This window comes from Sylvia atricapilla, chromosome 32, assembly GCF_009819655.1.
Source record: "Sylvia atricapilla isolate bSylAtr1 chromosome 32, bSylAtr1.pri, whole genome shotgun sequence".
In the NCBI taxonomy this organism is placed as follows: domain Eukaryota; kingdom Metazoa; phylum Chordata; class Aves; order Passeriformes; family Sylviidae; genus Sylvia; species Sylvia atricapilla.
Genome location: NC_089171.1, coordinates 107468 through 121686, shown reverse-complemented (window position 1 = coordinate 121686; position 14219 = coordinate 107468). Strand labels below are relative to the sequence as shown.

General features: G+C 55.9%; 1 protein-coding gene across 1 annotated transcript in view; it reads right to left on the bottom strand.

Annotated features, from left to right (window-relative positions):
* Nucleotides 1–2513: 2513 nt before the first annotated feature.
* LOC136373133 (tenascin-X-like) overlaps nt 2514–14219 on the bottom strand; it is a 29188-nt gene continuing 17482 nt past the window's right edge. The window contains exons 21-34 of the mRNA XM_066338078.1: nt 13147–13417; nt 12047–12388; nt 10851–11207; nt 9691–10098; nt 9232–9588; nt 8200–8493; nt 7250–7621; nt 5723–5847; nt 5326–5458; nt 4805–4956; nt 4441–4537; nt 3687–3848; nt 3228–3424; nt 2514–2736 (exon numbers count right to left, since the gene is read on the bottom strand). Of these exons, the coding sequence (XP_066194175.1) occupies nt 2656–2736; nt 3228–3424; nt 3687–3848; nt 4441–4537; nt 4805–4956; nt 5326–5458; nt 5723–5847; nt 7250–7621; nt 8200–8493; nt 9232–9588; nt 9691–10098; nt 10851–11207; nt 12047–12388; nt 13147–13417 (3348 nt within the window). The 3' untranslated portion in view covers nt 2514–2655. The remainder of the gene's footprint in view (nt 2737–3227; nt 3425–3686; nt 3849–4440; nt 4538–4804; nt 4957–5325; nt 5459–5722; nt 5848–7249; nt 7622–8199; nt 8494–9231; nt 9589–9690; nt 10099–10850; nt 11208–12046; nt 12389–13146; nt 13418–14219) is intronic.

Sequence of the window (14219 nt, the reverse complement as noted above, 5' to 3'; positions counted from 1 at the left end):
GTTCTGGCCAGCTCAGATCTATGATCCAGCATTTTGGAGAGTCCCCAGGGCTGCAGGTGCTGGTGGGGTGTGACAGGTGAGGTTTAGGGTGACCCAGGTGCTGGCGATGTCCCAGAGCTCCTGGGACATTGGATGTGCAGTCAGATCTGCGTCCCTGGGACGGTGTTGCTGGATGTGTGCTCAGGGACACACAGCTCCCTGTGACTCTCCTGGGTTCCTGTGAGCTCCCTTTAATTTTTTCAGATCACTTTACAGTTTTGTCAGTCCAATTTCTTTCTATGAGGCATTGGTCTGTGGGCAGGGAAAGGAAGGGAGCCAGCACCTCTTGCTAGTTTGGGCCCTTTTGTGTCTCTAAAGTCGGGGTTTTGCTTTTATCATCATGTGGAGAGGAGGGAAAGGTCAGGAAGGAGGAAGGTGCTTGTAAGATGTGTTTTAATTCTCAGTATCCTCTGATTTGTTTGGCAATAACTTCAGTTAATTTTCTCAAATCGAGTCTGTTTTCCCAGAGATTAGTGAGAAATTTTTCCCATCCTTATCTCAAGGCATGAGCCTTTCCTTACATTTTTCTCTCCCCATTCAGCTGAGAAGAGCAGTAATAAAGAAGCTTTGCTGGGTACCTGTCATCCAGCCATGTCAGATCACAAGATGGACACTTTGTGGTTTTTATCTCTTGTGATAGTTGTGTGCATCTACAGAGAGGCAAAATAGGGGATCCTGAACCTCTAGATCCAAAATATTCCCATTTCCATATGGGCGTCTCCCTGCTAACAGAACTACCGTGTGTTCCTCTGTTCCTGGGAGAAGTGGATCCTTTAAGAGCTGCTGACACCAGGCAGAACCCTCATGGACCCTTCCAAACATTTGTCTAGCTTCCTGCATTGGACAGCTTTCCCTGGAAGGGCTGAGGCTCTGGGCATGGCTGGAGTTGAGGAGACCAGCCATGAGCACTGGCCACACTGTGCCGGTGAGCCCACAGCTCCAACGTGAAGCCACCCACCAACAGCTCCTAGAGGCAGATCTCCCTGTCTCCAGGGCCCCCCAGCTCCCAGCCCAGCCTTTCCATCTGGAATTCCCTGGAGCTGACCTCAGTCTCAAACCTGACATCTCCAGGTGTCACCCTTGACTCCTGTCAAATCCCTTGGCTCCACCGGGGGCTGGACTGACCCCTCTTGCTGGGACACCAGGACCCTGGGATCAGGGAGAACGGGGAGGTGGGAGGACAGCGGGGTCGTGGGCCATGGGAACAGCTGAGTGACTGTGATCTCCAGTCTCTGGAGGCACTGGGGACTGCTGGGGAATGGTGGCACTGGGACACCAGGGCTGGGCTTGGGGCAGTGCTGGGGTGACTGCAGTGTCTGGCTCCAGTCCATTCCTAGCACTGCAGCCCCAAATTGCTCCAGGCCCCCAGGGGAAAATCCCCAAACCAGCCCCACCATCCCCACCCCCAGGACCACCGTGTCCTGCTGGATCCCCCAGTCCTGCTCTGCTGAACTGCCCCAGACATGGGGTCCCAGGGGCCCTGTGCCCAGCAGGGCTGTGCTCCAGGCTGGGCTGGCACTGGGACACAGCTGCCACAGCTCCCCTGGCCCCAGGGATGGCCCTGCCCTGGCCTGGTCCCAGCGCTGTCCCTGAGCAGGGTTTGACCCTCAGGCTGGGCCAGGCTGGAGCCCAGTTCAGGTTCCCTCCTGGAGCAGGAACCCCTCAGGACATGGGGTCCCCACAGGGGCTGGGCACAGATGCAGCTGTTGCTGCTTGTGACCTGTGCCAGCATCTTTCCATGCAGATCCCATCCCTACCTCTGGAGCAGTTCTGCTGGGACCTCAGTGAGATTTAGCTGCTCATGGAGCCCCAACTGCCGGAGCCTTTCCTGTTGCCACAAGAGATAAGGGCATGTCTCTTTAATGGGATAAAGGACCCCAGGAATCCTGAGGTGCTGGAAGTGATCTGTGACCCAGGGACAGAAAGTACTCAGAAAGTGGCTGGGTAGGGACAGAACCCCCACCCTGGATCAGGCACTGGACCCCCACACCTAGGTCAGGGATTGAATTCCCACTTCAGGTCAGGAGCTGAGTGACCTTGAGATGACCATGAGCAGGAAATAAGCGGTAGTCATAGTGATATGGAGATGACTATGACACAACCATGAGATAGATGCCTGTGATAGTGAGATGACCACAACATGACCATGACCTAAATCCATGTCTGAGTGCTGGGAGGACATGCAGCGTGTTCCAGGGAGTTGTTTTGCCTGACTCCATGACCTCTGTTTTTGGCTTCACTGGATGATTCATTCCGTCCCACCCCATTCCTGCCCACATGTTCATGCTGCCCAGGCTGGGACATCTCAGCATCTCCAGGGACAATGGGGGATCGGGTCCAGCACTTAAAGCGACACTGAGATGAGAACCACAAGGACCATTTGGAGCTGCCCTGCCCCTCCTCTGCCTTGACATCAGCTTGACTCCATGCTCTCTCCCATCCCAGTTTCTGGTTCACCATAGGACAGGGGACTTACCATCAGCTTTTATTAGCCCCAAATAAAAGTTACACCTTTGAGTCTCCCCAAGTCCTGTCTGAAACCCCCCAGCACCCAGAGGGCCATCCAGACTCTGGGATTCCCTAGCCTCAGCGTGAAGGGGACCCTCCCCAGTCCCCTCAGCCACGCTGTGGCCGCAGCTTCATCTCGGTGAAGGGGATGGAGACGTTGAAGCCTTTCCAGGGGAACCAGTGGATGCCCTGTGGGAAAGGGGGTTCAGAACCCTTGTAGACTTCCAGAGACCCTGTAAGTCCCCATAGACCCCCACAAACCTCTACAGACCATAGAGACACCCACAGGCCCTATGGATCCCCACAGATGTTCATAGATTCCTGTGGCCACTCATGGACAGTCACAGATCTCCACAGACTCCCAGAGACCATATAGATCCCCACAGGCCCTATAGACCCACACAGACTCTCTTTTACACAGAGCCCTATCAAGCCCCATAGACTCCCACAGACCCCTATGGACCCTTAGAGACCCCCGTAGAACCCCTGTAGACTCCCCATAGATTCTCTTATATACCCTCAACCCCCTTAGTCCTATAGTCCACCCAAAGGCACCCTAGACCTCTCTATCCACTCCTGTAGGCCCCCACGCCTCCTACAGCCCCCTCGCAAAGCTCCCCAGATCCCCCAAATTCCCTCATAGTCCCTCCACGCCCCCATAACCCCCTACTCCACGGTACCTGGTGGTCTCGGGGGGTCCCGTAGCGCCCGTTCAGGTTGGCATAGTGGCAGTTGCGGTACCACCAGGCTCCCCCGTAGGCCACGGCGCAGGGCGGGGGCCGGGGGCGCCCCGAAGGGTCCCGGCGGTCCCGAGGGTCCCGGGAGTCCCGATCCCGTGTCGAGAAGGGACTGCCCGAGTGGTAGGAGAGGGCGTCCCCTGCGGGGGCCGCTGTCAGCCTCCCCCAAAGACCCCCAAACCCACAAGGAACCCCCCAAAACTCACCAGAAACCCCCAGGGGCCCCAAAACACACCAAAGATTCCCAAAACACCCTAGGGACCCCAGAACCCACCAGGGACCTCCAAATCCACCAGGGCCTCCACAGACCTCTGCCAACCAGTGGGCCCCAAAACGCCCAGGCATCCAAAATCCCACCAGGACCCACAAAATTCCCCAAGGTCCCGGGGACCCCCCGCGCACCGGCAGTGCCGCTGAAGGCTCCCACTCTGAGCCGATATCGCTCCTCGGCGCTGCCGACAGCGAAGTCGCGATAGAGCGCGAAGGCGGAGTCGCGGGCAGTCCGCAGGTCAATGCGCAGCTCCGTAGGGGCCGCGGTCGTCAGCTCGTGCAGCGCCTCGTTGCCTGCGCCCCAAAATCGTCCGGCACTCTCAGAACTCCGCGGTACCCCCGAGTTCCCCCCTTTCCGCGTCCCCGCCCAACTCCTGCAATGCCCCCTGAAATACTGGGGACCCCCCAAAACACCTGGGGATGCCTCAAGTGCCCCCGGACTCTTCGACCCCCCCCCCCCCCGAACTCCTGGACACTCCCCCGCAGAACTCTTGGAGACCCTCCAAGTCTTTCCGGGAGCCTTGGGGCCCCAAAATTAAACCTGAATGTCTGAGGACCCCCCCCCCACCCCGAGTCCCTCCAGACCCTTGGGCGAACGGCCCGAACTCCTTAGCCAATGCCTCGTTCCCTGCACCCCAAAATCTGCTTCCCAATTGCCTGGACCTCCCCTGAATCCTACGAGTCCCCCCCTCGGACTCCTAGGGAGCCCCCAAATTCTGGGGCCCCGCCGAGTACCCCTTGCTGCCGCCCCAGGAGCTGGCTCTACTCAAAGTTCCCCCTTGTCCCCCAAATCCCTGGAGAGCCTTCGTTGGCTCCACGTCCCGTCAAATTTGTAATGGGTCTCCTCCAGCCCCCGGGTCCCCCCAGTCCCCCAGGGCCCCCTCACCGAGCCAGAATTCGCCACTGATGTTGCCGAAGCCGCGGGCGTACGAATCCCACCCCCGCCAAAAGTCGGTGCCCCCATCCTGGCGGCGCTGGAACACCTGGGAGAGGCAGAGTCAGGGGCACCCAAACCCCCCCCGACCCCCCCATATCTCTATTTCCCTCCCGTAAACCCTATAGAGGGCCCCCAGCCCCTCCCAGTGCCCCCGAGTTCCCTTTCCAGTGCTTCCCCATGACCTCCTGCTTCTCCTGCAGGACCCTCTATTGCCCCCGAAGCCTCTCATTTGCCCCCCAGAACTCCATATAGCCTCCTATAACTCCCTGTGGAAGCTCCCCCCCACCGGTGGCCCCAGTGCTCCCAGTCCCACCAGCCAGCCGCCGCCGTCCGTCTCCATGTCACAGAAGACCCTGAGGGGCCGTGCCGGGTCTCCCCGGAGGAAGATGAGGGTCTCCCGCGAGGGGCCCGGCCCGTTCAGCTGCTCCTCGGCGCAGTCCCGGGGATGCGGGTGCGGGAGGGGGGCTGGGGACACACGGGGGACCCCTCAGACACCCCAGAGGCTTCTGGACATTCAGGGGTGCTGGTGCCCCCTCTCCGAAAGGACACAGAATGCCCAACTCAATAATATCCCCACCCCTATCCAGGGACCCAGGGGGTCGGGTGTTCCCCATCCAATAACTGCCCCTGGCCAGGACCCAGCCCGCACCCCCAATATTCACGCCCTACCAAGGACCCAACCCTCCCAAAAGGACACAGCCCCTCCAAAATGCCAGCCCTTCCTCCAAGGGACATAGCTTCCCCCACCAATAACCCACCCCCCACAAAAGGATCCAAGGGTCCAGGTGCAGCCCTCCAATGGTCCCTCCACACCCCCTAGCTCCCCCCACTCACGAGTGTTAAAGATGGTCTCTAGGGGGGCAGTTTGGGGGTCTCCCCCTCGGCCCCGCAGCCGCACCCCATAGCGTTCTGCTGGCTCCAGCCCCCGCAGTTGCTGCGACGTAGCCTCAGGAGGCAGCCACAGGGTCTGGGGACATGAGGGGTATTGGGATATCCCAGGAGGATAGTGGAGCCCCCAGGGAAGTACTGACATGCCCAAAGTCATTATGGGGTCCCCGGAGGTGTATTGGGGTGCCATTAACTAAGGAGGATAATGGGATGCCCTGAGGTGTTATTGGGGTCCCCAGAGGTGTTACTGGGATACCTGAAGAAGTATTTGGGTTCCTAGGGGGGTACTGGGGAGATACATTGGATGTTCCTGGGGGTTTTAGGCTCCCTTTGGGGCTGTTACCTGCTGGGGTCCCCCAGGGTGACCATACTCCAGCTCATAGCCATCAGGGGGGCGGTGCAGAGTGTCCCAGTGCAGCCAGGCACTGCGGGGCCACACAGAGCCCACCCAGAGGGTCCCTGGGGCGCCTGGGGAAGGACACAATGCTGACACCTCAAATGGCCCAGCTGACATCCTGAAGTCCCCCACTGATATCCCAAAAAAACACTGTTGCCACCCAACACCCCGTCCCCTCCTCCTTCCCCACTAACACCCTAAACCCTCCCACGGGCCCTCTGGCCCCCAAACTGCACCCAATGGAGATGCCCTGGTTCCCCCTCATTTTCTCCAAACTCCTAAGACCGAGACCCCCAGTCCAGTCACCCTCACCCCTCAGTTTCCCCCAATGCCTGCCAGACTTGTTTCCTCCAGTACCTCCCACTTCCCAGATCCCTCCAGTTTCCTCTAGTCCCCTGAGTTCTTCCCAGTGCCCAGTTTCCCCCAGCTCCACCCTAGTCCCCAGTCCTTCCCTGGACCCAGTTTACCTTCATTCTCCAATTTTTCCCCTGTCACCCCCATTCCCAGTTCCCCTCAATCTCCCTCAGACCTGTTTCCCCCAGTCACTTCAGTCCCCAGTTCCCTCCAGTTCCTCCCAGACCCAGTTCCCCCAGTGCCTCACAATCCCCTCCCATCCTGTCCCCAGGCCTCTGAGTCTCCAGTTGCCCCCAGTTCACCCCAGTCTCCTGTTTCCCCCAGTTCCCCACACCACCCAGTTGTCCCAAGTTGTCCCCAGTTCCTCCAGTTCCCCCAGTCCTCAGTTATCCTGCCAGTTGCTCCCAGTGCTACATTGCCCCTAATCTCCAGTTTCCCGCAGCCCTCTGGCTACCCCCAGCTCCCACTTTCTCCCAGTTCTCCCAAGTAAACTCAGCCCCTGTTGTCCCCAGTCCCCCTCTAGTCCCAGTTCCCCACTGTTCTCCCTGGTCCCCACTGTCCCAATCCAACCCAGCTCTCAAACGGCTCCCAGTCACCCCAATAACTGATCTCCCATATTGCTCCAGTTCCCCCTAGTCCCCAGTCCCTCCCACTTCACACAGTCCTCACAGCTACCCAGTACCTGCCAAACTCTCCCCAGTGCCCAGTTTCCCCCAGTCTTTGTCAGTCCTTAGCTCCACCCCAGCCCCAGTTTGCCCCAGTTCCTCCCACTCCCCAGCTCCACAGTTTCACCCAGACTCCAGATTACCCCAAGCCCCAATTCTAGCCAGTTCCCCTAGATGCTCCCAGCTCCTCTCAGTCCCCAGTTGATTAGAGTCCTTCCAGGTGTTGTACTCGCTCTTATCTCCAGTCACCTCCAATCCCACTTTTTCCTAAATTCCCAGTCTTTCTGTGCCCCCTGGTCCCCCAAGCTCCCTAGTCCCCCTCATTCCTCTGGCCTCTCCAGTACAGCCCAGTTCCCCAGTTCCTCCCAGCTCCCCCTGGGCCCCAGTCCCAGCCCTGTCCCCACTCCAGCTCTGCTTCCTGCGGTAGTCTGGGGGAGTCCCTGCAGCCCCTCACCAGTGATGGCCTCAGTGGAGGCATGGTCAGTCCTTTTCCCACCCCGCAGCCCGTAGAGGTGGAAGCGATACCGGTGGGACGGGGACAGGCCCGGCACCGTCACCGAGCGAGACCCGCCATCGATGGGCAGGGCCTGGGGCTGGCCCTGGGCATCCCGGTACTGCAGCATAAAGGAGTCAAAGGGACCCTCAGGGACACTCCACTGCAGCTGCACAGAGTTGGGTGTGACACTGGAGACGCTCAGCTCCCTCAGCACTGCCTGTGCCAGGGGGGCCTCAGATGGGGTGGCCTCACTTGGGGGATCTTTTTCTTTGGGGTCTTTGGGTTGGGGCTCCTTGGAGGGCAGGGGCAGCTCCTCTGTCTTGGCTGTGGCTGCAATGGAGATGGGATGATGATTGTATGTGAGAATCCATGTGTCTATCCAAATGTCCATCTATCCTATCATGTTTCTTTCCATGCACCTTTTACATTAACTGGTTCTTTAGCCTTCCTTCATTAGATCATCCAGTCACCCAACTACTGATCTGATATATAAAACCTCCAACAAATTGCCCCAACAGTCATGCATCATCCATCTTTATCTATCCATTATCCATCATCAATCTAACATCAAACCCCCACCCATCTTTTTAATTTCAGTCAGTCCTTGAATCCATTCCTCCATTTATCCCCCTCCCCCCTTTACCCCTCCTTTACCCAAGGCACAAACCAGCCATGGGATCAGCCACTCATCCATCCATCCATCATCTATTGATCAACCAACTAATTCAGAATTCTCCATCCATCATCCATCCACTCACTCATGTAACTCTCGTTCACCCACATGTTCCTCCTGAACCCTTTGTTCACCCACGTGTTTCTCCATTACTTGATCCTTCCATCTCTCCCTCCACCCATCATCCTTCATCCCTTCACTCACCCACCCTCACCCCTCTGACCTTCCCCCACACCTGTGACGATGTCAGTGGAGACACGGTCAATCCTTTTGCCTCCCTGCAGCCCATAGAGATGGAAACGGTACTTGTGGGACGGGGACAGGCCTGGCACCATCACCGAGCGAGACCTGCCATCGATGGGCAGGGCCTGGGGCTGGCCCTGGGCATCCCGGTACTGCAGCATAAAGGAGTCAAAGGGGGCCTTGGGGACGCTCCACTGCAGCTGCACAGAGCTGGGGGTGACTCTGGAGACTCTCAGCTCTCCCAACACTGCCCGTGCCAAGGGGGCGTCAGTTGAGGGGGACTCAACTGGGGGATCTTTAGATTGGGTGTCCTCAGGCTGGAGCTCCTCTGAAGGCATAGGTGGCTTGTCCAAGTTGGCTGCAGCTACAATGAAGAAGGGATGGTGATGGGTATCTTCGTGTCCATCCAAATGTGCATTTGTCATCCACAAAATGAGCCATCATTCGTCATCCATCCATCCATCCATCTCACCCAACACCCAAGCCAATGCCATAACCAATCCCACAATCATCTCTCCAACTCTTTCTCTCTACATCCACTCAAGCCTTCACCTCTTCCACCCCCCATTTCTCATGGACAATCTTCCATCCTTCAGGACATTCAGCCACCTACCAGGAATGCACTATCCATCTCCACTTCCCCAGGAATGCACCATCCATATCTACTTCCCAACTCCATCCAACCACTCATCTATCTCTTCACTTTCTTCCACAATGTGAAAAGAAATCCACTCACAATCCAGTCCAGAATCCACTCAACCATTCAGTTCTTCAGCCATCATGGATGGATCATGATGGAAGATGATAATAATGATGGTGATGATGATGGATGACAGATAAAGAGGATGATGACAATGATGGTGGATGATGGCAGGTGCTGGTAAGGAAGTCAGTAGAAGGGTTGATGATTGACTGGATGGTACTGGGGTCTGTGGATAATAGATGGCAGGTAGAGATGAGATGGCCATTATCCCTTCATCTATTCATACCATGATCCATCTGGTCCTCTGACCATGCCCCTCACCTGTTATAGCTTCAGTGGAGGTATGGTAGACCCTCTTCCCACCCCGCAGCCCGTAGAGGTGGAAGCGATACCGGCGGGATGGGGACAGGCCTGGCACGGTCACCGAGCGGGAGCCGCCATCGATGGGCAGGGCCTGGGGCTGGCCCTGGGCATCCCGGTACTGCAGCAGGAAGGAGTCAAAGGGGGCACCAGGCACATGCCACTGCAGCTCCGCAGAGCTGGGGGTGATACTGGAGATTCTCAGGTCCTTCAGCACTGCCTGCGCTGGGGTAGTTGCAGATGGGGGGGGCTCAGTTTGGCGTTTCTCATCTTGGGGTTCCTCTGAGGGCAGGGGTAGTTCCTCTGGCACAGCTGCAGCTGCGGTGGAAAGGGGATGATGAAGGAGATGGGCATCCAAAGATCCATCCATCCATCCATGTTTCATCTACTCATCCATCCACCCACCCTCCATCCTCTGACCTTCCCTGTCAGCTGTGACAATGTCAGAGGAGATGTGGTCGATCTTCTTCCAGCCCTGCAGCCCATAGAGGTGGAAGCGGTACCGATGGGATGGGGACAGGCCCGGCACTGTCACCGAGCGGGAGCTGCCATCGATGGGCAGGGCCTGGGGCTGGCCCTGGGCATCCTGGTACTGCAGTGTGAAGGAATCAAAGTGACCATCTGGGACACTCCACTGCAGCTCAACAGAATCAGGTGTGATACTGGAGACCTTCAACTCTCCCAACACTGCCCAGGACGAGGGGGCCTCAGATGGAGGGGCCTTGGCTTGGGGATGTGCAGTTTGGTGACCCTCAGCTGTGGGGGCCTCAGTTCTGGAAGCCTCAGTTGGAGTGTCCAATGAGGGTGAGGGCAGATCCTCTGGGTCAGCTGCAGCAACAACAGAGATGGGACAATGATGAATGTGGGCATCCATATGTCCATCCATATGTCCATCCATCATCCACTCAACTATCCATTATCCATCATGCACCATTTCCTCCCAGTCCCTTCTCACTATTCCCTCCTCAACCCGGCACTGAGTGCCCATTGACCCCAGCCCCATCCAATCAACCATGGGTGCTCCATGGATTTATTGACCAGCATCTGCCATCCTCCCCCATCTTCATCATCATCATAATCAACATCATCCATCATCTTGATTCATCCAGTATTCACCATCCATCCATCCATCCACCCATCCAAACAAACAAACAAACAAACAAGCAAACATCAATCTCCATCACTCCACCCTTCCATGGCCCCAGTCATCTCTCCATCTCCAAACTGTCTCCAGTTTCCCTGCCCAATTGCACCCGTCACACATTCCCATCCACATCACCATCCAAAATAGAGCAGTCACAAGTCCCAGAAAACATCCGCTCAATGATTGACACTTCCCACCTGCTCCTGACAAGAAACCTCCGCCATCCATCACCCATTGTAACCCAGCCCTCCCTCCACCCTTTCACTATCCATTTCTACAAGCATCCAATGACGTTCATGTCCATCCTTCTACTCATGACTCCATCCAGCCCTCCAGCCATCCATCCATAATCTGACTTCTTCTCCATCTTTCCATCAGCCGCTCCATCCCTACTTCCATTTCCCCCACGTTTCCACCCTCTGACCTTCCTCCCCACCTGTGACAACATCCGTGGAGACACGGTCAGTCCTCTTCCTGCCCCGCAGCCCGTAGAGGTGGAAGCGGTACCGGTGAAATGGGGAGAGGCCTGGCACCGTCACCGAGCGGGAGCCGCCATTGATGGGCAGGGCTTGGGGCTGGCCCTGGGCATCCCGGTACTGCAGCAGGAAGGAATCAAAGGAGCCCTGAGGGACGCTCCATTGGAGCTGCACAGAGTTGGGTGTGACGCTGGAGACTTTCAACTTCCCCAGCACTGCCTGTCCCTGGTCGGCCTCAGTTTGGGGCTGCTCAGGTTTTTGGTCTTCAGGTTGGGGGTCCTCTGAGGGTAGGAGCAGCTGCTCTGGCATTGCTGCATCTGTGATGGAATGGGAATGATATTTGGTGTGAGAACTGACATGTTCATTGAGCCATCCATCACACCATCACACCATCCTTCACACCATCCATCCATCCATCCCCACTTTCATCTCCTAGACCATTCATTCCTGTATCCATCATCCATCCCTCAATCCAACCATGTGGCTTTCAATGTGGCTTTTCCTACAACTTATTCTTGAGCTTCTACCTCCATTGGATCGTTCAATAATCATACCGTTGATTGGATCTGCCAAACCACCTGCCCCAACACCCATCATCATCAGGAGAGGAGAGGAGAGGAGAGGAGAGGAGAGGAGAGGAGAGGAGAGGAGAGGAGAGGAGAGGAGAGGAGAGGAGAGGGCCAAATCTGTACCAAAAGGAGATGGTTGCTTTGGGTGATGGTTGAACACTTGAAAGGGTGATGAATGGATGGACAGAGGAATGTTTGGGGAGAAAAAATAAATGGATGGGTGGATGGGTGGATGTATGTAGGGATGGATGGATGGATGGATGGATGGATGGATGGATGGATGGATGGATGGATCCCAGTGGTCCCAGAAACATCTGTTCAATTATTGATCCTTCCATCAACCCTACTGACCAACAACCCACTATCATATATCATCCATTATCCATTACCCATCATCAACCATCAACCATCACCCCTCATCCCTCATCCTCCATGGGTCCACACATCCCTCTACTCTCCACCCCTCTGGCCTCACATTCCCATCCCCATCTCAAGCCCCATAAGTACTTGCCACACCCCCCAAGCTTGAAGGACCATCTGAGGGCTTTGATGCATCACAGGTCGGATGGGGTCTAAACCTCCCTCACCTGTGACGACATCGGTGGACCTGTGGTCAATCCTTTTCCCACCTTGCAAGCCATAGAGGTGGAAGCGGTACCGGTGGGATGGGGACAGCCCCGGCACTGTCACTGAGCGGGAGCTGCCATCAATGGGCAGGGCCTGGGGCTGGCCTTGGGTATCCCGGTACTGCAGCATGAAGGAGTTGAAGGGGCTCTCAGGGACACTCCACTGCAGCCGCACAGAGTGGGGTGTGACACTGGAGACCTTCAGCTCTCCCAGCACTGCCCGTGTTGGCAAGGCATCAGATGAGATGGCCTCAGTTTCAGGTTCCTCTGAGGGCAGGGGCATCTCCTCCTGCTTGGCTGCAGCTGTGATGGAGAGAAGATAGTGATGGGCATCTGTTTGTCCATCAACAAGTCTCCATCTGTCATCTACCCAACCACTCATCTATCATCCATCCATCATCCATCCATCCATAGCCATTCATCCCTTCAATCACGTCTTTCCATGAAACATTTGTTCCAACTGCATCTTTAACTTCTCCCTCCATTGGGTCATCCAACTATCAAATGACTGATCTGATCTGATCTGCAAAACCACTAATAAACTGCCCCAACACCCGTCATCCATCCATCCATCCATCCATCCATCCATCCATCCTCCATGCACTGTCCATCCATTGCCATTCCATTGTCAGTCCACCATCCATTGTTCATCCATCTTCCATCACCCATCATTGTCATCCATCATCACAATCATCATCATCATCATCAACAGAATCATTCATCCATCCATCCATCCATCCTTCCCTCCCTCCCTCCCTTTACCTTGCTAACACTCCCACACATCCTCTACTACCAAGCTGGGAAACTGGGGAGAAGTGGAGTCACTTAGGAAGGGAGGGATCAGTAACGGGTGATGAATAGATGATGGATCTATCCAATTAAATGTTGATGACAATGGATGATGGTGGGTGTTGGCTAATAGGGTAGTGGAAGGGTCAATAGTTGATTGGATGGTGCTGGTGTCAGTGGGTACTGAATGGCAGATACGGATGGGATCTTTTCATTGCTCCATCTCTACAGCCACCTCTCAAATCCTTTCACTTTATGACCTTCCCTCTTACCTGTGACAATGTCAGTAGAGACACGGTCAGTCCTCTTCCCACCCTGCAGCCCATAGAGGTGGAAGCGGTACCGGCGGGATGGGGACAGCCCCGGCACTGTCACTGAGTGGAACTCTCCATTGATGGGCAAGGCCTGGGGCTGGCCCTGGGCATCCCGGTACTGCAGCAGGAAGGAATCAAAGGAGCCCTCAGGAACGCTCCACTGCAGCTGCACAGAGTCGTGGGTGACACTGGAGACCTTCAGCTCTTCCAGCACTGCCCGCACTGGGGGAACCTCAGTTTGGGGGTGCTCAGATTGGTTGTCCTCAGTTGGCAGGGCTTCAGTCTGGGGCATCTCTGAGGGCGAGGGTGGCTGCTCTAGCTTCTCTGTGGCTGCTATGCAGAGGGAACAGTGATGGATGTAGCTGTCCATGTGTTCATCCATATGTCCATCCATCATCTACCTAACCATCCCCCCACCCATTGTCCATCACTGCCAACCATCATCATCCAATCATCCAACCATCAACCCAACATTCAACCCAACACCCCACCTAATACCACATTCATCCCTCTATTTCGTTCCCTCTACATTCTCCCCTTGTCTCCACTGTTCCCAGCCCTCATTTCCCATGGACAATCTTCTATCCATCAAGACATGTATCTGGACAGCAGAAACCCTCCATCCATCCATCCATCCATCCATCCATCCATCCATCCATCCATCCATCCATCCATCCCACCTTCCCAACCACCCATTCACCTATTTCCCTCAGTTTGGACAGGAACCTGCCCAACATCCAGACCAGAATCTGTAAAACCATTCAGTTGTTCATCCTTCATGAATAGAAAATCATGATGATGATAGATGGTGATAATGGATATTACTGATGGTGGTACATTGTTGATGGTTGATGATCATGATGATGAATGATGATGATGATGGATGTTCTTCAACAGGTCAGTGGAAGGGTTGATGGCTAACTGGATGATGCCAGACTAGAAAAGTGCTTGATGTGGGGTGGGGATCGGAATGGAAACCCTTGTTTCCGCCATGCCTTGATGCCTCTACCTCTCCATCCCTCCATCTCTCT